The following is a 26,917-nucleotide window of genomic DNA, read 5'->3' on the forward strand; positions in this document are numbered from 1 at the left end:
CTCACTGTTTTTGCTGTTACTCGTCACGTTTTGCTTCTGCCGAGCGTGGTGCGGCTTTTGAGTGTCCAGTTTGGCAAGTGTGAGGTAATCATTTGTAGCAGTACGTACGTTGCTTGAAAATAAACCAGTCCGATTGCGGAAAGGAATGAGCTGCCAGAGAGCGGAGCGCAGTTAGCTGGAGGGGAGAGGCGGCTGTGCTCCGCAGCCGCCCCTAGAGCTGTCGCGATATGTTCTTCGGCGGCGGCGCCGGGGGCAGCCGCCAAGGCTGCCTCGACACTGGTTGGCCTTGCCCGCTGCGCTCCAGCCGGGCGTGCACGTGACCGCCCGGGTCAGCACAGAGATATAGCAGCCGCCTCCTGCGCAACTATATATACACACACACACACACACACACACACACACACACACACACAGGAGCATCGAGAGTCTGTCGTCTTCACCACATGAACGTAGCAGGACGCACGAAAACTTAAATGCGCCGAAAAAAGACTAGATTCACGTTAGTGATGTGCATCTAAGAATGTGGACGATAGCCAGTCTCGAGGAACGGTGTACCACGTGACGCTCTAACCAGTACCATTTCTGCAGCGTTTGCTTCAGACTGCGCGTAGAACGTTTAGTGTCGATCTTCATGTTAGACCAGGTATGGCGAGGGTACTTGCAGTGGACAGATAAAAATATAAAAACACCGCGAGAAATGCTTGCGTGGACGTAAATGTGGACGCTAGCCAAGCCTGCAGGTGTCGCTGCTGTATTGACCACGAACGGCACCTGATCAGTGCCCTCAGTACGTTGTAGCTGTCAGTCGGGGTTAGAACAGATACCAGACAAAACAAACACAATGAAGACCCAAATAAACACGTACACCTACCTCATATCGTGTAGTGCCCCTGCGAGCGCCAGAAGTGCCGCAGCACGACGTGGCATGGACTCGACTAATGTCTGAAGTAGTGGGCTCTGAGCACTACGGGACTCAACTGCTGAGGTCATTAGTCCCCTAGAACTTAGAACTAGTTAAACCTAACTAACCTAAGGACATCACAAACATCCATGCCCGAGGCAGGATTCGAACCTGCGACCGTAGCGGTCTTGCGGTGTCTGAAGTAGTGCTGGAGGGAATTGACACCTTAGATCGTGCAGGCTGCCCATAAGGGGTGGAGATCTCTTCTGAACAGGTGCGAGGCATCCCAGATATGCCCAATAATATTCATATCTGGGGAGTTTGGTGGCCTCCTCCAGCTTGAACAGTCCCCTGCTGACAGCCGGCCGGGGTGACCGAGCGGTTCTAGGCGCTACAGTTTAGAACCGCACGACCGCTACGGTCGCAGGTTCGAATCCTGCCTTGGGCATGGATGTGTGTTATGTTCTTAGGTTAGTTGGGTTTAAGTAGTTCTAAGTTCTAGGGGACTGATGACCTCAGAAGTTAAGTCCCATAGTGCTCAGAGCCATTTGAACCAACCCTGCTGACATGCAGGATCCATGGATTCATGAGGCACTCTCCATACCTGTACACATCAATTTGAGACGAGACTGGTACGACCAGGCAACATGTTTCCAGTCATTAACAGTCCAGTGTCGGTGTTGACGGGCCCAGGTCTCTGGCTACGAAAGCCCATATCGATGATGTTTTGTTGAATGGTTCGCACGTTGACACTTGTTGAAGGCCCAAAACTGCCGGCCGATGTGGCCGTTCGGTTCTAGGCGCTTCAGTCTGGAACCGCGTGACCGCTACGGTCGCAGGTTCGAATCCTGCCTCGGGCATGGATGTGTGTGATGTCTTTAGGTTAGTTGGGTTTAAGTAGTTCTACGTTCTAGGGGACTGATGACCTCAGAAGTTAAGTCCCATAGTACTCAGAGCCATTTGAACCATTTATTTGGCCCATAACTGAAATCTGCAGCAGTTTGCGGATGGGTTGCACCTCTGTCACGTTGAACGATTCTCTCCAGTCGTCCTTGGTGCCGTTCTTGCAGAATCTTTTTCCGGCCGCAGCGATGTCGGAGATTTGATGTTTTTACTGGATTCCTGACATTCACGGTACACTCGTTACATGGTCGTACGGGAAAATTCCCACTTCATCGCTACCTACGAGATGCCGTGTCCCTTAAATTTTGATAATCTGCCATTGCAGCAGCAGTAACCGACCTAACAACTGCGCCAGACATTTGTGTTATATAGGTGTTGTCGACCGCAGCGCCGTATTCTGCCTGTTTACAAATCTCTGCATTTGAATACGCATGCCTATATCAGTTTATTTGGTGCTTTAGTGTAATACACGATGAATAATGCCGCCCTCAAATGACGTGTGATTGTGACTGAATTAGGTCGGATCTAAGTGAAGTAGAAATTGGGCAAATTGTTGGTGCTCGTATGCTGAATGTTTCTGTAACCAAGGCAGCAGAAGTGTTTGGTGCTTCAAGAGGCACCGTATCGAAGATTTATACCGCATACAGGAAATGCAGGGAAACATCATCCGCAAAGTCACAACGCGGATGAAGGTGTTCGTTGAGTGACGGCGACGGTCGGTCATTGAAGAGGACTGTGATGAAAAACAAGAGGGCGGCAGCTGCAAAAGTGACTGCACAACAAAATGTCACACTTCCGAACCCTGTCAGCATCACAACACGATGGGAACTTCGTAAGCTCGACAGTTATTTTGCAAGGAGACTGGAATAAGATTCCTTTGAAAATCATACAGAACCTATTTTTATCCATTCAGAGACGACTGGAAGCTATTTTGAATGCCATCTGGTTTGTTACACCCTCTGAGGAATGGTAATACGTTTTACTTTCGGTGTTTCCATATTTTTCTCCACCATCTGTAGGTTGCAGTGAGCAACGAACTCGAATGCGTTTCATTCTTGCTGACCGTCTTCGATCTCAGTTACTTTTTGTCTCACAATCAGCTGTACTAAGACATAGACCTCATTTGGAGTGGCTTCCTACCGATAGTGTTCAAGTTAAACTCATTATAGAACTCGTTCGGTGTGGACCAAAGATAACTCAACATGGCGACGTCGACGTTACAGATAGTAACATGAGAGTGCACAATGGTTAACTCACAGTAATACCATCGATATTAAATTTTAATAACACAGTGCTACAAATGAATGTCGAGGATTAGATGGGACGATCGCACAACCACTAACGAGGTACTAAATCGAGTAGGAGAGAAAATAGATTTATGGTATAACTAAAAGAACAGATCGGTTGATTGGACACATCCTGAGGCCTCAAGGAAATGTTAGTTTGGTAACGGAGGGAAATGTGGAAGGCAAATAGAAGATTAAAGCTTGACTACGTAATCACTTTCAAATGGAGGTTGGATGCAGTAGTTATTCAGAGATGAGAAGACTGGCACAAAGTAGACTAGCGTGCAGTACTGCCTCGAATTAATCTACAAAATGGAGACCACAACGACAGCAACTATCGTATGTCACTGTTGACATGTAGGTAATGGTAAAGGAGAAGGAACGGCGTTCGATACTAAGTCGGTCGACTTATCACTTCTTTCACGTCTGGCAGTTACACCGGATTGTTTTAATTAAATTGTAGCTACTCACAGAGTTCCAATGTGGGCTGTAATTATAGTATGGCAGTGAAACTTGGTACATATTCTAATGCGTTAATGCGGATCCGATTTACGCTAGGAAAAATTAGTCCCAGTTTTGACCACCGGTGCAATTCTGGCACTGTGAACACCAAAAGCATAGAATGGAATGGATTAGGAAAAGGTTAAACAAGTGGGCAGAAAAGGTTAAACAAGTGAAAAAGGCATAACGTTGATTTTATCATCAATCACCACTTACACTACTTGTTCAATACGAGCACCGGAGACGTCGACGAGATGCTCTACAGCGCCAAATTTTCTCCTGGTAGCCAAAATTGGAACTAATTTTTTCACAGAGGAAATCTGGTCCACAAAAACGCATTAGAATATCTAGAAAGTTTCGATGCCATACGATAACTACAGCCCACATTGGACCTCTGTGAAAAGATGCACTTTAATTATAACCATCCTCTGTAATTTAAAGTAGCAAATGCCAAGTTGCATCATGGCTTCGACTTCAAGTTAAAAATAACAGCGCAAGGCAGTTCGAACGTCGGAGAAGGCACACTTCCAATATTATCTTGCCTAGTAAAGCACTGCCGTGTTCAAGCCGACTTTCTGGTTGAAGACGGCTTTCTTCGTCATGTAATATTTCAAGTGAACATATAATAATATGCAATGATACGAATAAATCAAAGTAGAGTAAAGGGAGGTTAAGTTACAATTAAATAGATTAAGGTAAATTAATTTTGAATGAATCACTTTCTAGACATGAGCGATAGGCGACCGCTCTCATTTTCGAGCGGCTTAGGCAGACAGGCTGGTTAAACTGAGATCTGGCAGATGGGATTTGACTTTGTTCCGCTTCTGAGTTATGTAGCTTAAGCAGGCTTGCCTTTCTTTCTTTTTCTGTTCGCTCCTCCAAAACTTTACGAGGTGGCACCCATGACATTTATTTTTCAAAGTGGTTGACATTCCCAAATATACCTTCCGTATCATGGACACTGCTCGAAACGGGAGGGGAATTAAGTTCACTCCTGCGAATATTGTGAACGCAACAGATGGGTTTTGATATGAGCACTTCCCGTAGAAGCCACAGAGTGGCTCCTAACGTTCAGTCACACAGCCTCCAGAGCCGGCTGCTCACTAGTAAACTGTAGTATAACAGGCGATCGGTTTGCTTTCAATTCGAATTACTGACAGCTGTTGGTTTCGCAAGTCCGTGTACAGTATTTCGGACGTCGGTGGAGAAATGCACGCGAGCGCTGAGACCCAAAGGAGAAACAAAAAGGGGAATCACACAGAGGAACGGCATTCCTAGCCGGGCTGCTTAATATGCAAGAATGCAGCTTTGGCCGCTATGCTCGGCGGCAGGCGCCGGCGTGCCTATCACAGCAGCCTCTTACGTCCCGTTCATAACCAAATGCGACATCCCGCGATGACCCGTCTGAATGGAACTCTCAGTTGGCTTACTTGAGTGACTCCCACACGGCTGCTTCACATGCGTTTCTTTAGATATAACTCTGAATCGAAGGTTTAGAGGACAAATGTTAAATTACAAACACAAACGTTACCAACTCGATTCCCATATAGCCTCAGCGTTCACTTGTCACAATTCCGGTTAGTTTATGCTCTGATAATGCTTTATCTGTACGAAAAAAGGAATTTTGACACACTTTATATGAATCTATCTTTGAACTCTTCATAAACTACTCGCAGGTTATCTCCTGCTTTGATAGAGTTTGTTCACTCTTACCATCACCAGTACATGGTTAGGCAAATATACACACATCAAAATAAGTTTTGCATCACCCTAGTTCCCAGACGTTGACTGTGGATATTGTATCACAGACACAGTCCCTTTGACTGTTCAGAGATGTGACAAAACCCGCCCAAAGATGTAAACAATCGTGCATGAGCAGCGCCTATTAGACGGAGGGGGTCAGACAGCCGATCAGTTCCAGTCATCCACCAGGAAGGAGGTACACGGCTCGTGTTGCCTGTAGTTCAAAATGGTTCAAATGGCTCTGTGCACTATGGGACTCAACTGCTGTGGTCATAAGTCCCCTAGAACTTAGAACTACTTAAACCTAACTAACCTAAGGACATCCATGCACGAGGCAGGATTCGAACCTGCGACCGTAGCGGTCGTGCGGTTCCAGACTGTAGCGCTTTTAACCGCTCGGCCACTCCTGCCGGCCGCCTGTAGTTTAACCATGCCTAGACGGCCAATACCGGTAGGATCGCGTCCGTATTGTCACTTTGTGCCAGGGAGGCCTCTCAACAAAGGAAGTGTCCAGGCGTCTCGGAGTGCACCAAAGCGATGTTGTTCGGACATGGAGCAGATACAGAGAGACGGGAACTGTCGATGACATGTCTCACTCAGGCCGCCCAAGGGCTACTACTGCAGTGGATGACCGCTACCTACGGATTATGGCTCGGAGGAACCCTGACAGCAACGCCACCATGTTGAATAATACTTTTCGTGCAGCCACAGGACGTCGTGTTACGACTCAAACTGTGCGTAGTAGGCTGCATGATGCGCAACTTCACTCCCGACGTCCATGGCGAGGTCCATCTTTGCAACCACAACACCATGCAGCGCGGTACAGATGGGTCCAACAACATGCCGAAGGGTTGACGTTCTCTTCACCGATAAGTGTCGCATATGCCTTCAACCAGACAATCGTTGGAGACATGTTAGGAGGAAACCCGGTCAGGCTGAACGTCTTAGACACACTGTTCAGCGAGTACAGCAAGATGGAGGTTCCCTGATGTTTTGGGATGGCATTCTGTTGGGCCGACGTACGCCGCCGGTGGTCATAGAAGGCACCGTAACGGCTGTACGGTACGTGAATGCCATCCTCCGACCGATAGTGCAACCATATCAGCAGCACATTGGCGAGGCATTCGGCTTCATGGAAGACAATTCGAGCCCCCATCGTGCACATCTTGTGAATGACTACCTTCAGGATAACGACATCGCTCGACTAGAGTGGCCCAGCATGTGTTCTCCAGACATGAACCCTATCGAACATTCCTGGGATAGTTTGAAAAGGGCTGTTTTGGACGACGTGGCCCACCAACCATTCTGAGGGATCTACGCCGAATCGCCGTTGAGAAGTGGGACAATCTGGACCAACGGTACCTTGACGAATTTGTGGATAATATGCCACGACGAATATAGGTATGCATCAATACAAGAGGACGTGCTACTGGGTATTAGAGGTACCGGTGTGTACAGCAACCTGGACCACCACCTCTGAAGGTCTCACTGTATGGTGATACAACATGCAATGTGCGGTTTTCATTAGCAATAAAAAGAGCGGAAATGATGTTTATATTGATCTCTATTCAAATTTTCTGTACAGGTTTCGGAACTCTCGGAACCGAGGTGATGCATTACTTTTTTGATGTGTGTATATTTAAAAACGCACATGCGCACCGATGGTACTACAAAAGAACCGGAACATTTCTGGACGAAAGTACGAAACAACGGCCAGATGCGAGTATGTCGCGTGCACTGAGGCTTCCGTAAAGAATTATTATGTATACAGACAGTTCATCCATTCCGGAAATCGATGATCTCGACGATTTTGGCCTATTATCGACATTTATACTGGCAATATATCGGCCTCAGGGATTCTAAATCTTTCGAAAATGTTTTAATTTCAAATCTAAAGTCGGATAACAAATGAAATTTTTTTCGTGTGATGTAATTACAGACTTACAATTTTCGGATTTTTTTACTTTACTTGTACAGTGGATCCTTGCTTCTCGGCAAATAATACGCTTCTAGACCAGCGAGAAGTACCGTATAGGCTCTGATGAGTGAGTTTGCGAGTGTCAAAACATATGTCAGAAATGGCTGATCTTTTGGTTGCACTGACTTAGAAACTAACTTTTATAATTCTGCCAAGGGACCATAGAGCTTAGAATGTGGCTAAATTTCAACTTGACATGTCTGTCCGTTCCTGAAAAAAAGGTTCTTAACATATGGACGAACAGACAGACTGTCTGATAACAAATGACAAAAAATTTATTTTTCATTACTAATTAACAATTTTTGGATTTTTCTTTGGCTGTAGTGTGAAGCTTGCTGCTTGCCAAATTTAATGATTATAGGTCAAAGGGAAGTACACCACAAGTTTTGATGATATAGGACCAAAAATGTGACAGAAATGGTCGTATCTTTTGATTGCACTTACTTAGAAGTTTCTATTTTTTACACGGTCAAGGGACCGTTGACCTCATCATGTGATATAAATTTTAAGTTGATACGTCTATCCTTCATAGAGGAAAAAAGGGTTTTTAACACTCGGACGGACAGACAGATTTCGTTTTCACCGATTTATGTACGGAGACGCAATAAGAAGTTTTGCTTGAATGTAGATTTTCCCTACTGATGAAAAGCTCTCGGATTTTTTAACACTGCCACCCGTCTGTAAACTCGAGAGCTTCTCATCAGGTTAAGTTTTGTCCTCCCCGCGAATTACGCAGTGTTGTATGAAAAATTGCGAGTTGCGTTGCATTTTTTATTACATGTAAAATCTGTAGCCGTCTCCTAACAAGCTTGGTGACTTTGTTAGCAGTTTGGGGGAAGGCAATGGCTACCAATTCCGACAGTGTCGTCTCTTACGCTGCTTTTACCTCTGGTAACCCGCAATGGCAATCCGAAAACTTGTTTCTATTCGAATTTTTAACGTATCCTACGTTATTTGCTTTTTACAGATGGACTATTGTACAGCGTTTTGAAGCAGTGTGCATGCGAATACACAACTTGGATATCAAGTGTCTATAAGACAAACGCTCGCTTCATTAACTGATAAACTCTTGCGTAAGAGAGGATAACAATTTCCCTTTGAACGCCTCACGACCGAGATACGCTAGCAAGAAGTAGCTCTTAAAGCGATACAAACCCAGGCGGTGAATTTCGCCATTTTTTAAGGAAACAAAAGAAAAAGGAAATACGATGAAAATAGCTACCACGTTTTGAAGATGACGCCCACATTATGGAATAACCATCTACCAAAAGTTGTGATGCTGACTCCCGACAAGCAAACGGGTAAGAACTAAATCAGTCCGAGAAAAATCAGATAACTCGAAAACTACATGAACGCTCTTCATTGTCAAACTCCATCTGCACAACTGTAAAGGGTGCTGATGAAAAAGAATAGTGTTCATGTATCGCCCATTTGCGTGTTGGAACAACTGAGAAGTCCACCACTCGCTACAGAGTATTTCCAGTAGACCTTTGTCAGTCTCCGAGCGTGGATTGTCTGGCTGACCACCCAATTACGCCACATTCGGACCGCGTCAAAGACGTGTTCGACACTGGAGGCTCAGATGCGTCTCGTTTGGCGCCTCGGACATTTGTCTTAATCAGCGAAGTTGTTTTCTTCCCACTTAAGGACTTTGTAAATCAATTTTGGCTTCCGCGGCGCCTGTCACTTAACAAAGCGTCTATTCTTAGCGCTTGCGTCGCTTGCCCTCAGTCACTAGAGGATAAAGCGGCTCATCTACACGGGACAATACATGTGCACGGAGTCGACGAGCGAGGATCGTCTACCTCACTGATCTATCAAAGGTTAGGAGACCATATTCATAAAATTTGTTGTCGACGCTTGAGTTCGTCATTTTTTTTTTATGGTGGGATATATTTAGAGAACGACGGTCCAGATTTCCATTAATTGTTTCTATATTCTTACGCGTTATTCAATCACTCATGACAAGCAGCGCACTTGTATGTTACAGTATCAGTTAGTGATGATAATTTCTTCTGGTCAGGCTGGGAATGCTTCGTTTACTATGCTTCTACAGTTACTCTCGAGCGAACAACACTCAGATTTAGGAAACAGATTGTCAGTGACGGAGTGAAACACAGACATTCGAGGAGTGATTTGACCTCAATACCCAGTAAAACAAATGTTCACAAAATGAGGTATAACATTTGTTAAATTTCGAAGCTAATAGGTTACAGAGAGCGCAGATTAACTTCGCAAATAAGGACCAGTGCACAGGATCGATGAATAAGAAGCTTCAGATAAATCCTGTTAGGTATTTTGACGCTTATGGATTCTCCTTCAGTTGCAATGTCAGAGGCACATGCTGTGGTCATTTATCCAGTCTGCAAATGAGCAAAGTTAATTAAGCGTAACCGTTGAAAAGCCATAGATGACGTGTAAGTGTAAATTCTCTTAGAACATGTCAACTGTATGACTTCGCCGAAGATACCATATATTTGCAATACTTTCACATGGCATCTGAGGATGGAACCTTGTTTTCGAAATATGTTTTGCACACGAAATAATAAAAGTAGTTGTTGCTAAAAGCTGTGTTTTACTTTCATTTTCATTGGTGGTCCGTAGGCCTACGAGCAATCTAACCATTCAACGAGGAAACTGCGGAAGTGATTCAGATATAAACTACGTAATATATATAATAGTACTGTAACGGCGCTATCTTTTTTTTCCCGCTCCTCTTTCTTTCCATCTTACACTGGTGTTTGTTTATTTTGATGAAGCTTGTGTAAGGAATCTCATATGCAATAAAAGTAACTTCAAACACATGGTAAAAATACGTGTGCTTAACAACTTCTTCTTGTTTGAAATACTTCTATTCCATAAAATAATTTCTAAATATGGAATAGTATGGTATACGTGTGTCTGTTTTAGAGAGAGAGAGAGAGATGGTAGTATAAATCACTGTAAATAAATATTCATAGCGACAGATCACAATTATGATCCACCGTACATGCAAATAACTAATTGACTACGGAAGTTATGCACGGAAAATCAAAAGCAAAACTTATACCTGCGCATTTAGTTCACGAAGTATTCCTCTTGTATATCTTTCACATCTCGTAACTCTGAAGTCACCAAGACGTTCCTATGCTGTCTGTGCAGGGGAAAGTACGCTGCTGTGCGCATGTGCCGCCACCGGACGACGGGCGTGCGGTACGCAGCCAAGTTCCTGCGCAAGAGGCGGCGATCCGAAGACCTGCGGCCTGAGATCCTGCACGAGGTCGCCATTCTGGACGCGTGCGCCGGCTCGCCGCGTATCGTCCAGCTGCACAAGGTCTTCGAGAGCGAGAGCGATATGGTGCTGTTGCTAGAACTGTAAGTAGCTTTTCTCTATTCCGCATACACTCTCCCTTCCTTACTTAGTTCACAATGTGAGTCCCACTGTCTCATAGATACGGGCATTCTCATACCAGATTCGATACAATATTTGGTTTCGATACAAGAACCAGTATTATATCGATACCTCAATAACTTCGAGAAAAGTATCGATACCGACAATATCAGAAGGTTTTGAATACTCATATGTTTCGAAACTTTCCCCGGATACAAAAGGACCCATTTAGAACACATTCATATGGAACTAACGCTTTGTTTTCATACGCCAACTTTACACAAAGAAATAAAGCGTGAGGAGTAAATGACAAATATTCCAATTGCAAACGATAGGCGTTGACAAATTTTATTCTACCCGCATGTGCCATTATTACAGTGCGTCGTTACCCAACGTGTAAGAAAATAGCCCTCATTTCGAACACTCGTTTCGAATGGAGGGTAAAAATTATTTTATACTTGCATCAACGGAATCGTGTATAAAATCAATACGTAAACCAATTTTCCATTGTAGTGGGTGCAAACTGTCATTGTGTAGGTAAGTCCCATATTAGGGGGTGGGGATATAGCCCGTAGCCCCGTAAGGCTCGCTTCGACTCCGCCACACACGGGCAATTTACCAATCAGTTTCAACTACGGACGCTACTGCGCTGAAGTTCTGTCATGATAAATGAAGTACTATATGTAGCAGCAGTGGCAATTGATCTCCATGTCTCCGCAAATACTACCAAAAAATAAATAACAAACTAGTCCTTGATACCTTTTTTCATTCATTATCCTTGTAGATTTACCCCAAGTATTTACACAGTGTTTTTTTTTAAATCTCGATGTATCAATAACCGTTGTTAACAGCAGCACTACTGATTCTCATAACTCTTGTAGAAAGTGTGAGGGACAGTTAGATTATATGAAATTACTATTGACTTAAGTATAGCTATAGAACAAGTTTGCTCTAAACATTTGAATTAAAACGTCCATTTAATATTACGAAACGTCATTCTGTTTAGGAGTTAAAAATTTTTGCGACTGATATGGTGCGGAAGCACCAGACTTAGTTATCGGCAACCGCCTCAGATTTTTCTGTGTTGGATAGATCTAGAATGAGCGCCACTCATTCAAATGGGATCGAATGAGAAGCTGCTTCAATAAATAAACTCCAAAACTTACTAGAGACATGAAATCGAAACGGCTGCCCCAGACCGGAAATCACAAGAACTCATCATAACAGAAATGTTGCTACTCCTGTTCTCGTACTCACAAAATAAATAACTGTTATGTATTTGCTGTCTTGCAATAGCTCAAAATCATATTGACATGTCATAGTAGTGGATGGGCCATTGTTTTCTTGTGACGGATACATTTACAGCACATAGACGATTCCTGTCAAATACCTCCAGTTGTCCAAACCACAGTCCAGAACTGCTCAGTGAACTGCGTACTATCACAGTATGTCAAACTATAGCTGTGGGTAGTGTATACTTCAAGTAACTAACAGATCTTGATGAATAAATTTCGAAAGCAACTACACCACAAAATATTTGTTTGCATCAGACTGAACAAGCAATTGTTAACGAAAATTAGAATTACTCAGTCACATAAATTGCGTTAACACTTTGGAATTACTTGGCCACTACTTCCTTTAGTGTTTGGTACCAGTTCTTAATGAAAATACATAGTAAGTTATTTAGTTTACAAGCTGCACTTCCAACATACGTACACATGTTACTCTTTCAGTCTACAATGTTACTTTGCATGTTAATATTGCACACTGTACTGTACCTACATTCCGGCCCTCATTTTTATCTCATTCTTCTATAATGTCTTTATATATCAGGTACGATTATAGTATGTATCCATTTTTCAAACACACAGACATTTCCCACTCAACAAAAAAGATGCATATTGTGCTGTTATAACCCTGTGATATATGTCACTAATGGGGACTGTGTTGAAAGATATCACTAAAACTTTTCAGCACTCTGGACTGGAGCGTGTCTCCATCTTCAGTATCATTGCCCAAGGATAACAAGCACACTATTGCAGAGTTTTAGTAATACCATGTGATACAACACTTGGAAGCTTCAGTAGCAATGAAACATTCATCTGAAAGAATCTGTGGGTTGTACCATTATAGCAGTTTGTAAATCATATTTATTGAAATTTCTGAATATCTCTCCATACAGCAACCAGTTTAGAGCCAAGCAATAAATGCATTACTCTGTCCCCAAAGGTTATAATATGGGAGACCACTTCACTTGCTACTATGTGCAACAGGAAAGTGAAGGAACAATATGATGTCCACTTCCTCTCCCTTGCTTCTCTTCTTTACTTAATGCTTGGAGTTGCTAACATATGTGGACTAAATTTTCTACAGTGATTCCTAAAACTATATTATATTGCCAGACTAATGCTGAATAGTCAGTTTTTATTTCTATATTTCACACACATTACTCATTATTCTTAGTTTATGATAAAATAGCAAATTTTTGTATTTAAAACACAATTGTAAAATGATGAAAATGAATAAGTAACAGTGCAGCAAGACTGGTATATAATTCAATGAAAACTATTTCCAGTGCTCCCGGAGGTGAACTTCAAATGCTTCTAGACAGAGACGAAGTGCCCGAGGAGCGGCAGGTGCGTCGATTGATGCGGCAGATACTGGATGGCCTAGCATACTTACACTCCATAAATGTGGCACATCTTGACATCAAGGTAGGCATACTAGTGCTACTGTAAGCCACTTGCATGATCATCCAACATTCAAAATACTATGTGGTAGTCACGTATGGTGAAATGTAATTCCTATTATTTTTGTTAAATGCAGTGCAGATTTACATAGTTGTAAGTAAACTTAACAGTATGTGTTAAAACTATTGCAATCCACAAAAGAAAAATTGTAGATGTACATTTAATTGTGCAATATTGCTCATCAACCAAGGCTATTAACTCAAAATCATAATACATTTCACTTCTTGTCTGCAACTTCAGTATGTATTTGTATTGGGTAACTCTCAGCTAAGATAAAATTGATTACTACTGGCATTTCTGCTACTTATTACACAAGAATTACACTGTTATTCAAGATATTGCTGAAAATTACTAGAATGCTCAATACTATTTTGATTCTACTGTATAATTACAAGAATGTGTTCAGTGCATCAAAACACTGTTGTCTATATAATACTGAATCTTCAATTCGTAGCAGCTGATTTCATAGCTTAGTTACGGTACTATCATTAGGTATAAAAATTACGGATTATAAAATATTTTATCTCAAAGTTATGAACACAAATTCCGAAATGTGTTTAGTTTGCATATTCATTAAATCAGTCTCTAAAAAGCAATTTTAGTTCATGAATTAAAAGAACTGTAACTTTCTCAAATCAGTTATTCTTAAATTCGCTGTTTTCACTGTTTCAGCCTCAAAACCTAGTTCTGACAGATGAGTTCCCACACTGTGAAGTAAAGCTGTGCGACCTTGGCATCTCTCGGTATATCAGTCAAGGAGCTGACATTCGTGATATGCTAGGAACACCTGATTATGTTGGTAAGCTATCTATTAGTTTATAAGCTGTGTTATATGATTTTCTACTGCTGATTTTGTAGAAGTGATGCTGTCTCATTAAGATTCACTATAGATCTTGGGCATTTCTAACATCTTTACAAGACTAAATGCCTCTGTCATTAATTATCAGTTTCTCTATAAGACTTAGTATTTCAGTAATTCAGCAACAAGTATTTTTACAAGTAGTGCTGCAACCTTGTGTCGAGACGATATTGTTGTGTTCTGTTTCTATGAAGTTAGTAATGAAAGTTCCTTGTTTGTATTGCAGCTCCAGAGGTCCTCAATTTTGAGCCTATCAGTCTCGCAACAGATATGTGGTAAGTAATTGATATAAAACTACATTTTCCAATTTATGAAAATGTAACACGAGATTTCATAGTCTGTTAGGTATTAAACACACTGTACAGTGACACAACACTATGCTCTAACAGTTTAAAAAACCTATTCTTAAGACCCTCCTACTTATTGTTGTGTAATACAGGAACAGAAATTTTAGCATGGCGGTTTAAAATTGAGTCAGAAATCAAACTGTGATAGAATAAACATTTGTATTAGAAACATACAGGATATCACAAAAAAACTGACAACTTTGGGGACAGGTTCCTTATACAGGAGTAAGTAAAACAATCTAGTAAATATGGGATCTAAAATGCATTCCGGAAGAGGTATGAGCAATGTTTATTTTTGATAATAAACAGAGCTCTTCTAATGAAGTAGTAAGCAAAACAAGAAAAAAAGTCTAGTAAACATCGAGTTTAAAATGCACACTCTTTAGCTGTTAGCACTTGCTTGTATTCGTTCGTGTGGAACAAATCCCTTCTACTGAACAAGTGCTCATAGCTCTGAAGATATGCATTTTAGAGCCCATGTTTACTGCACTTTTTTCTTGTTTTGGTCCATATACCTTCTCCTAAAACATCAAAAGCAATGAGCTTGTAGTAGAAGAGATGTGATGTGTTTCATAGTATTGAAGATCAAGTGCTCATATTTCTTAACGCATGCACTTCAGAGCCCGTGTTTACTACACTTTTTTTCTTATTTTAGGGTAGGGAATGTGTCCCTATAGTTTATCGGTGTTTTTTTGGCACATCCTGTATAACAGCATTGAGAGGCATTTTTATCTGAAACTATAAGTTCATTCAGCTTTGTCATTTGCAAGTAGATTCTTGTTACCTTTAGAGGTACAGCTTGTAAATGAAAGATTTTGATGATGTATGATCACTGAGACAAACAGTAAAATTGTATAGACTGCATTTCAACCATATGTTATCAGTGATGTTAGAAGCAATGCAAATTGTTTTTACAGGTCTGTTGGCGTCCTGCTTTATGTGCTCCTCACAGGGTGCTCTCCATTTGGTGGGGATACAAAACAAGAGACATTCTGCAACATATCTAAATGCATCCTCGATTTCCCCGAAGACTTGTTCGAGGATATATCTGAGGATGCTAAAGATCTCATGTGCAAACTCATAGTGAAAGACCCTAGGTAGGTACAACTTCATTGTGTTACAGTAGAACTCTACAGTTCATACATGTAAGATAAAAACAGTATGACACCATCTTGTAACAGGTAGTCGGTATCCAGGTTTACATTTTAATTGAAATAATAATGAATAAAAAACCTGTTTCTTTTTTAGTTGTAAAACAGGCACTGTCTCGCCATTTTCATAACTTTTCTCTCACCTCATGAGGAATGTTTGGACTTAAAATTTATTTAAATTCATTTATCTTGTCATTTAGTGTACAAATGTCACTTATTTCTACTTCTTTTTACAATAGAATTTATCCTTTTCAAGCAGTCTTTATTTTTGGATAATATTAAATGAAGAAGTCAGAAAACTAGCAGCCATATACATTAAAGAATACTTCAGATGATGACAAAGACTCAGCAGTTCTTATTTAGCCTTCACCAATTTACACAGTAATCCACTATATAAACATTTCAGTTCACTGACTCCCATATAAAGCGCACAACATATATGATGCACTTTTTTGCAGAAATAAGTAGTGTGTATGTCAGCAACCATTTTCTACATCAGTAAAATGCTGGTATTATTTCCATACTCTAAATATGGCAACTGCATAAAAAAATGAGACATACTTGTAAATTATCTAACATTAGCCTTCACCAATTTACACAGTAATCCACTATATAAACATTTCAGTTCACTGACTCCCATATAAAGCGCACAACATATATGATGCACTTTTTTGCAGAAATAAGTAGTGTGTATGTCAGCAACCATTTTCTACATCAGTAAAATGCTGGTATTATTTTCATACTCTAAATATGGCAACTGCATAAAAAAATGAGACATACTTGTAAATTATCTAACAGTACACATTTTTTTCATTCTGCAGCCAACGACTGACTGCGGAGCAGAGCCTAAAGCACCAGTGGTTCATGGTAGAAGACGATCTGCCAGCACCTGTTACCAACACTGCTTTGTCAAATCTTTATGATGCTGAACTACTAATGGCACGTGTTGGTGAAAAGATACAAGCTCAAAGAGCTGCACTTGCACAACGGGTTGCTAATATCCGCGCTGAAGTGGAAAGTGAAGAACCCACAGAGGAGAGGAGGCCACCCCTCCTGGCAAGGAGAAAATCGCTACTTCGTAACAAAACAGATGAAGACAAGAAAGGTGAGAAAGAAGAAACTAAGAGGACAGTGGCATCCGTTCCCGAGAGGGCTGGAGTCACCTCGACAGAAACAAATGAAGACAATCATTCCACTACTGGTATGAAATCCTTCCGAAGGCAAAATTTTGTTAAAAATATGGGTAGTTTGGCCGAGAAATTTGCATCAATTAATATGATGGACAATGAAGCTACTTCTCCCAGCAACTACAAAAACAACAATTTTATTAGTTGCACAACCAAAAGTGATAAGTCAACTGATGAAAATAAGACACCTGTCAGTTCTTCATCAGGCAAGTCTTTCAGCAGGACAATTACTACAAATGCTGTTACATTTTCAACATGTGCTACAAATGTTGTGACATCTGTAAGAACAGTACCATCAGCAGTGCTAGGCAGTGTGCCTGCAATCACAGTTAACAATACCAGTGTTGGGTCTGTGAAGAACATCAAGCCACTGAATGTAACAAGCACTTTCCTCACTACTGGTACTACTACCACGCTGACAACAACTGTAGGAAAAATTGTAACATCCATGTCTGTATCAACTCTGAAGCCAGGAGAAGCTCGATCAGTAAGCAAAGCTACTGCTATGCAGACTATGCCAGTGGGATCACTGAGCAGTTACCGTCTGTCCCTCAGCAGCCAGGCAGTAGGCAGTACTATCATGCCTTCACAGGTAAAGAAGAATAATGGAAGGCTACCATGTTTTGAAAAAGCACCACAAGATGTCATACGCAGAAGGGAACGGGACAAGAAGGATCTTTTCAGTTTTCGGAAGTGCATTATAATTGATGACTCTGAGGATGATGTTGGAACAACAGTTTCTCCTCCTCTATCCATTGCTTCTGACACTAGTTCTGGATTTTGTGATCAGTTGACAAGTGATTCTGGTAGTGATTCAGTCAGTGAAATGTCTATAGATTCTTCAAGTGATAGGTCAAGTATAATTTCACTTGACGAACCTGTGGATTATAGTTACAGCAAACAAGGAAATCGTCATTTTGTTCAGCATTCTCACAGGACATTTACTTCAAACACCAGCGGAGGTGTTGCAAATGCTTTAAGGAAATCTGATGTGACAGCAAGATATCCTGCAAGCAGATTCACATCATTTTCCCGACTATCTTCAGTTCCAGGTGAAAGTCTTCTCAAAGCTTCAACAAATGCAATTTCCACTGACAACATTTTTGCTTTGGCAAAGAAGCAGGCAGCAAAATCTTGTCACACTACGTACATAAGTAAAATGGAATCTGCAAATTTAAAACCTATAGCCCCTGCACAGAGCAAAGAATATGGCCTGAACATTGTGCATGAGCGAAAAGGTGACATTGTTGTTCTACGTGAAGTAAAATGTGGAAAGTACAGTAGGTTTAGTGAAGTGAAATGTGAATCTGTACAGGCACGAATCAAAAAGTTTCAGTCTTGAAAGTACAGAAATAGTCATTCACTCAAATTCTTGTTTGAGAACTGTCCTGAGGCAACAAACAAGTGTAGTATGTGTGTATAACAATTTGTACTATACAGATGCTAGTCAAACAAAGGACCAAATTTTGTATTAATTTTGTAAATAGTATCCCAGATACATACAACTTATTGTACATTGTAGGTTTGTGGAAATGCCTTTCACAAATGACTGATCGTAATGGAAACGTGGACCAATTATGTACTATATGAATAATTTGTGATAATTGAGTGCAAGCAAAAGTTGATCTGCATGACTATAATAATTAGTTCTGCAGTTTTCTAACTAGTGAAGTCTCCACCTAGTGCCATGTTTTGGCAGGTCAGCAATTGTCAATATTTTAAATATTGTAAATATGCAAGTTCCTAGAATATGTTTGTTGAAAAATATTTCACTGCCCTTGAAGGTGCTTTGTTGTTGTGAACAAAGTTTATTTCATGTCAAAAAAAGAAAATCAGAGTGTGCACTGAAAAATTGTATTTAAGTGTTGTACTGATATATTGTAATTATCTCTGAACTCCATATTGTGTTTACATCAATGTAAAAATATTTGAATTTATAACAATGAAGAATATTTATTTATGTTATTATAAGTATACATTTTATTAAATATTGCAGTGTACTCTGAAATAAAGAAATGAATATTTTATGCTAAGTATTGCGATATTTTGCACAGAATTCATGAAATGCAAACCCTACATATGGTCTTTGCATGTTATTTCCTTAAACACAAGAGTCACAGTGAAAAGCAAGATAAGATGAAAGTGTAGAATGTTCTTACAACAAATATTATTCACCAGTAAATGATATTCAATCTCCAAATTACATCTCTTCCCTTAATCACCTACATAGGATGTTAGACACCAAAAAATTTTGATCCATGACATTGTCAGTAGCTAGAATTAATAAAAAAAAAACTTCAGGAATATTAAATGTGTCAAGCATAGAAAAAATGTTGCACTCTTGTGCACTGTCAATAACTGTTGGACTGCTGCAGACATGCTTCTTACTTATGTTGGCCACTGCATCATTATTGATATTCTGGCTACCCACTTGCTAAGTGCCTTGCATTCAGGCTGCTACTTGGGACTGAGTTACCCATGCACCCTGCATTAATTTCTGCATTGCATCATGGTGATTCCATCTGTCAGCCCGAGTTTGGTTAATGCTGTAAAAGTTGTTGAGAAAATTAAAGTTTCTGATTTATGATTAGGAGCTGATGTATGTGGTTTAGGACTGTTACTTTGAGATTGTTTTCTAAAGAGTCATCATCATAGTTAATTTTCACTGCCACTTTTAACCCAGTGTGAATGAGGAGAGACATTTTTACACTTGCTGTGAGGTGGGTATGAGATACCCGAAACTCTGATGACGAATATTTGATACTAAAATCGTGTATCAAGTATTTTTTTACTTGGGTGTCTATCAAACAAGATGCATAAGTAAAATCTATGTTTAAGATATAAAACCTTTTTCTTTGGGTGAAATAATGAAGTGTCTATACTTTCTCAGAAAATGTATAAATTTCAGAAGTTTAACATCTTTTTGTACAAAATTCGAACAAAATTATAGTTTCTTTGATTAATTAACATAATGATACTCTCTTCTAATTATAAAACAGAAAAAGAAAATAAAAGGTCGTATGAGATCAATTAGCTCAGCACCAACACTACACCTACAAATCAGCACATTCTCCACACACAAAAATTGTGTGATCCATACATATTGGCTTCTCACACTTTGAACAAGGATGTTTTGTTTTCCTGTCTTTTTTTTTCAGTACAGTCACCACACCATCTACCAGTCTTTTTTTTTTTTGAACCGGCAGTGAAGTTTCTCCCAGTTGATCCTCGATCCTCTTTTGAATTCACCTTGGAAGACATACATTTTCTTGCCTAATGCGAAGACTGTCATTTATCAGATTCAAACCTAATTTACGAATGAAATCTTGGCACTTCATGGTGTTTTGTCACCTTTGTTATTTTCTCTGTAGACTGTGGTGGCATTTATGGCAGCCATATTGAGCATACCATACAAAATTGTCATAGGCCAATGTTTGCTATTGCGGACAACATTATAAGTAGCACTCAGTTCCTGTGCGACATTGGCACCGGCTGTAGTTGCATTGTAATAAGTAACAGTTCCTGTTTTCTTTTATCACCTGTCGATTGGTCTATGTTTTTATCATTGTGTAAAGTTGACATAACCAACACAACTTTATTTTTTCTTTTTTTTCTTTTAGGTATGTAGGACACCAACGTAATGTCATTCTCGAACCCAAATTGACAACTATATACTTCTGTTTCTTTTTTGAAAATCTCAGGTAAATTTGTCTTGTTTTTATGGACTAGGCTCATGGAAGTCAATGAATGTTCTTTCAAAAGATAGCTCATAAGGGGGTAACTAGTGATCCAATAATCGAATGTCAAATTCCTATTTGTTTTTGTTATTGGCTCCACTAAACAGTTTACGATATCATATGAGACAATGGAAAATCCAGGATGGACTGTAACAATGTTAGAGAAGGAAAGTTGCCACTCACCGTATAGCGGAGATGCTGAGTCGCAATAGGCACAACAAAAAGATTCACACAATTATAGCTTTTGGCCATTAGTGCCTTTGTCAACAATTGATAAACATGCACACACACACTCATGCACATGCAACTCACTCACACGACTGCAGTTTGACAACTGAAACCAGTGTGGTTTCACAACTCAGCATCTTTGCTATGGTGAGTGGCAACTTTCCTTCTCTAATATTGTTACAATATCATCTGCTTTTTTACTAAGCTGATAAGGTCCTCATGGTTGTTTTCCCGAGTATACTTCCAGTTTGAGGATATAGAACATCTTCACATCTATAAGAGCATATATTTTATGCCGTATTTGGCTGTTTGTCATTTTTGGCATGTATACATGGAAAGGACACCTCCCTCGGAAAGATAACAGCATCTCATCAGTAGTAAGGTTCTCAGATGGCATATAGTGTTGTTGAATATTTTTAACAAAATTATCAAAAATATCTCTTATAGCAGGCAGATTGCCAGTCTTTTTCCTTTCATCTCTGGTGTTCTTATCATCGAATTTCAAATAATTTTGGAGAAAGTAAAATCTCTACAGTGACACTGTAGTCCAAAAGACTGCAACTCCGGTACCATCTGTACACCACAAATCATTCAAGTTTTGTCTATTTGAGTGGTTTAGGCCTGCTATGTACAAAAGTCCCATAAAAGCCTTCGAATCCTCCAAATTTTCATCATTTATGTGGTATTGCTCTTTATTTTCTGGGTATTTTCCCCTGATATTCCTTATTTGATTATTTGTATGTGTAAGTGAGAATAGAAGCTTTTGAAATGTGGTGCTACAGAAGAATGCTGAAGATTAGATGGATAGATCATATAACTAATGAGGAGGTATTGAACAGGATTGGGGAGAAGAGAAGTTTGTGGCACAACTTGACTAGAAGAAGGGATCGGTTGGTAGGACATGTTATGAGGCATCAAGGGATCACCAATTTAGTATTGGAGGGCAGTGTGGAGGGTAAAAATCGTAAAGGGAGACCAAGAGAGGAATACACTAAGCAGATTCAAAAGGATGTAGGTTGCAATAGGTACTGGGAGATGAAGAAGCTTGTCCGGGATAGAGTAGCAGTCTCAGGACTGAAGACCACAACAACAACAACAACAACGTATGTGTAAGTATAGTATTCAACATAGTTTGTTATAAAAAGACTCCAACATTCGTTCTCTGTTTTGGCGTGTTCTGCAGTACCTTTTACACCTGGACAATTGGTAATAACCTTCTCTGAACAAGTATGAACGCTTTGCCTAGGACAATCCCTCATCTGTTTTGTACCATCTTTGGACGTATAAAAAGTCCCACGTACCTCAGGTGACTGATTAGGAGCCACTAACCTAAATTTTTGCTCTTCTGAATCACACAAAATAGCCTCTTGCTACGAATCACTTTCTTGAGAAACTTTGATTTTTCTTCTTCGCTCTCAGAGTCACAGTAACTAGCATTTGAACAGTTTTCTAAAGCTTCTTCTAGTAGTTCTTGTAGCCAACATTCATTTATTCACAAGACATCTTGAGAAATATAAAATGTAAAAATAAATCAAAGAATACTATAAATAACTATATATATCTCATAAACTTGCAGACAGTTCAAAACAGTAACTCCAACTACGAGGTCTGGTGTGATGTACCCTAGTCTCCCTTACCTCCAGCTACTGTGACAGCAAGATTTGTGTGGAACAGTTCAAAACACCTTGGATATGACATACCTGACCTCACCCATGATGGGTTAATGAGAATCTCCAAGATTTCTACCTCAGGACAACCACAGCGGCATTCTATTTGCTTCACAAAAACGAACCTCAGTCAGTAGTCAGTAACTAAAAAGAAAGCAATCAAGACCACAGAAGTAAACACATAAAGGGACTTAAATTATGCAGACCAAACACCGAATAGCTTCTAGGAACTCAGTGTGGAAATACAGCTCTGCCCATCAGTATGACCGCAGTACACAGGTACCAGAGCGGCAGTGTGTTTTAACATTTCTGGAGTACATATCATCTAAACCTGTGTAGAGTACCTGTCAGAAGGAACATTGGCCATGTTAACACCTCTTGGGCAGTCAACATGTTAACACTAAAAAAAAAAAAAAAAAAAAAAAAAATGCAGATTACTGTAAAGGACAAGAGTTGCTTCTTGGATGTAAACTTGTACTGTTATATACATTAATATATATGTCAATGATGTGTGAAAAAAGAAATTTCATGCTATGTACTGTACATTTTAAACAGCCAATTCACCTAATTGGTCCTTTATAAATATTAAACACAGACTGTTAAAAAGGTTTTGCATCACACAACACATTTCAGTTCCATAATTTTGGCAGGGTCTAATGCTTGTTATTGCTTTCATGATAGCAGATATCACACTACACAAATATTAATACGGTAACAAAAAATTTTGTTTTTCATCTTTACTAACTTCCTTTTAGAGCAGCCTTTTGTTTCTTGTTATTAGATACAACAGTAGTTAGATAGATTACATATACGAGGGTTGGAACTTTAATAGTGGCAACTATTTGTCTACAGCTCGTACAAAATACATACATGTTTCAAAGTTTTACTGACCTTCAAGGCAGTCACCAGCATTGTGTATAATCCATTGCCAGTGATGTGGAAGTCATAGGATACTCTTAGCAGTGCCAGTTGTGTTGACAGTTAAGCGGTGCAGTCTACTGCCAGACGAATTTGCAGCAGTTCCAAAGCGAATGCCATGAAATGTCTCTTCAGTTTAGAAATTGAGTTGAATTTATGAAGGATTGAGTCAGGGGATTGCAGTGGGTGGTATAGCACTTAGCAGCCCCATCAGTCAAACAAATTAGTAACAGCTTGCACTGTACGTTCATGAGCATTGTCCTGCAAAATGATAGTCAGGTCCTGCAGAAAGTGTTATCACTTCTGTCTCTAAGCTGGTCGTACATTGTGTTCCAAAAATAAACAGCATAGAGACAAAAGTGATGACACTTTCTTCAGGGCCTGACCAATATTTTGCAGGACAATGCTCAAGCATGTACAGTGCAAGCTGTTACTGATGTGTTTGACTGGTGGGGCTGCTAAGTGCTATACCACCTACTGCACTCCCCTGACTTAAGCCCTCACGAGTTCAACTTGATTTCTAAGCTGAAGGAAACACTTCATGGCATTCGCTTTGGAATTGCTACAAATTCGTCAGGCATAAGACGGCACCACTTGAACTGTCTACACAACTGGCACTGCTAAGAGTATCCTACAACTTCTGCATCACTGGCAAGAGGTTATACACAATGCTGGTGATTACTTTGAAGGTCAGTAAAATTTTGAAACATGTATCTACTTTGTAGGAGCTGTAAATAAACAGTTGCCACTATTAAAGTTCCAGTTCTCGTACTTGATGCCAGAGTATTTAATTTTTGCACAATATATTGTGATTTATGCTATCAAGAGCTCCAACAATTTACCATATTAAACACACATTAAACAGTTTTCACTGACTAGTTTCTTACAATTTTATTGTAAGGAGCACATTCATGTTTCTCATTAGACTACAACTGAATAGTGTGGCTATAAGTACAAAGATGTGTTCCTGGTAATATCTAGTAGTTGTTTTCCTTTAACAATTGATTAATATGACTCATCAAGTATATAATGTATATGGTTGTAATGAGCCCACCTAAATGTGTCAATATAGAAAGTAGGGAGAGCCTCCTCTTTCAAAATATAACTGAACCAGGGAGTTTATTGTCTCCACCTGAGAGATGACATGGTCACAACATCACCATAAGAAATGTTGTAAAAGGTACAGACTTCACTAGAATATACCAGAAGTACAGGCATAATGACTCAACAGCATCCTATTAAGTTCCACAAACTTTTGATACTACTATTTTTCATAGCCATAGTAAGAGAATGAGTAGTTTCTTTGTCAGTTTTATTTCACCTTCTCCTGTCCTCTCAAGCTTAGCATTATAGCCTATAAATTTTTGGTAATAAAGTCTTTACATATTCTCATAATACAGCTCAGCAACCAACAGAATATTCCATTTAACCCATTACTGTCTACAATACTAGAGCCTGATTGCAGTACTCACTTAAATTTTTAGTAAACAGAAGCCTAAAATATATTCTAGAGTATTCTTCTTCCTGGATTCTTGTAAATGTAACACAAGTTTAGTCTTACATCTAAACTAAGACAGTGAACAGTAACAAACTCTCGGTGGAGCATGTATTTTGTCCACCCAATATCAATAATTCATTGGTTACATAGCTCCCCAATTTCAATGTTGCTCAACAGGACTCCCAAAAAAGCAGCTACACTGAATGGCAGTAATCAGTATGGACAGCAGAATGTTATACACTGCATGCACTACGAAGAGAAGCTGTCTGGCAGTAAGTGGTGGCTCATCAGTCTCAGCAGATGACCAGTTAACATACAGGACATCATCAGAAACATAAAATTCTCTCTGAGTAATATAAATTGCTTAATTTATAATTTTCCATAGATCCCTTCAAGCAGAAGAACCTTAAGGGATGTGGAATGAATCCAGGCACATGTTAAAAGAAAGAGATACAGAGAGAAGCAACTCCTAGAAACACAATGTATATATTACATTAACAATAAGCTGTTACTATATAGCAGTAGGAAAACTAGTACTTTGAGGGGTATGAGGATGTGGGATGGGGACTTCCTACTTCTTCATTCATCTTAAATAGCTGTTGCTTATCTTCTGTTAGTAGCTTAGTATTTACTTGAATCTATTGCTATTTTTCAAAGAAAATAGTTACCTGTGTCAGTAGCAACAGAAGCCTGTTTACAAAACACTATCAGTTCTCATCCAGCTTTACCACGAATATTACTATCTGCTATGTAGCTGAAGGATCTTTACAACCCTTAAATCTAGATAATCAGATAATTTGGAGAAAGGTAATGAGTAATTATTACAATTGGCAGGGATTCACAATTTTTGCTTTTTGTTGGATGGGAACTGGATGAAGATCTTTGCACCTGAATGCATAACTGCACTCTGAACAATAGACAAGAAGAAACTTGTATGAAATTTATACCTGTGTCTTGAATTGTGGTTTTTCAAATAACATTTCACCTTAAATTGATTTTTAATATCAGCAACAAACACCATTCAGGAATAAGTGAACTGGGGAACGAGAGAAAGAGATCTAATGGTCTTTAAAGAGGCTGGTGCGATGTGTGACACTATCCACCGTACACAATATTATTACTACTACTTGAATCTGGTGAAGAAATACATTGTTTACTTTACGTTCACAGGAAAATAAACAGAACAATTTTTCTTGTTTAACTTTGCCAGGACTTCAACTGTGAAGACTTAAATGGCTTTATCAGTGTAAAATCCTTTACAAAATTCAGGGAGAGACAATTAAAAAGTTCTGCTCAGAAAAATTAATCAGTACTTTATCATAGCCCACTTTCTGCAAAAACTTCCAAGAATAATGGCTGGATTGACATTTATCTGAATTATAGGTAGTTTGCTTATTTCCAGTTTGACAGATTGGCGTTCCTATAAAATACATCAGGAAATATGTCCTACTCTGGTATAAACCCCACCATAGTTAGAACAATTACTGTTTTTTGTGATGTAATAAATTTTGTCTTTTTTTTAGGAGCTGTAGCTTTGAAACTAATGTCTGTCAGTGGTGCGTGTAGTGCCTGATAAAGCATACCTAATACCCTTATTAAAAGTATACGGCAGTTACAGTATGCCTAGTTAGATATTTGCATCTCATCGTGTTACTTAAGTGAACGATTCAGGCTCTGTCTCTTGGAGAATGGACAATTGTTTTCTCTAGTAAGTAACTGCTACCACAATCACCAAATGTTATGGTAAAGTTCTGGAAAACAAAACTTCAATGACTGTAATAATATGTTTACAGAAAAGGTAAATTTTCATCCCCATTGTGTGCTTTACAAGTCTCTTCCTGTTAACTTCCTAGAATTCCTCTCTAAACATTGTGATCAAGTTGTTACTTATGA

At 39.7% G+C, this 26,917-nt stretch overlaps 1 protein-coding gene across 1 annotated transcript in view; it reads left to right on the plus strand.

The window, feature by feature from the left end:
• The window catches only part of LOC124605677 (probable serine/threonine-protein kinase fhkE), a 228,754-nt gene extending 209,753 nt beyond the window's left edge, over positions 1 to 19,001 (plus strand). The window contains exons 2-7 of the mRNA XM_047137527.1: positions 10,454 to 10,666; positions 13,258 to 13,396; positions 14,105 to 14,231; positions 14,518 to 14,566; positions 15,556 to 15,735; positions 16,611 to 19,001. Coding sequence (XP_046993483.1) covers positions 10,454 to 10,666; positions 13,258 to 13,396; positions 14,105 to 14,231; positions 14,518 to 14,566; positions 15,556 to 15,735; positions 16,611 to 18,318 — 2,416 coding nt within the window. The 3' untranslated portion in view covers positions 18,319 to 19,001. The remainder of the gene's footprint in view (positions 1 to 10,453; positions 10,667 to 13,257; positions 13,397 to 14,104; positions 14,232 to 14,517; positions 14,567 to 15,555; positions 15,736 to 16,610) is intronic.
• Positions 19,002 to 26,917: the final 7,916 nt, after the last annotated feature.

Source organism: Schistocerca americana, chromosome 3, assembly GCF_021461395.2.
Source record: "Schistocerca americana isolate TAMUIC-IGC-003095 chromosome 3, iqSchAmer2.1, whole genome shotgun sequence".
NCBI classification, from domain to species: domain Eukaryota; kingdom Metazoa; phylum Arthropoda; class Insecta; order Orthoptera; family Acrididae; genus Schistocerca; species Schistocerca americana.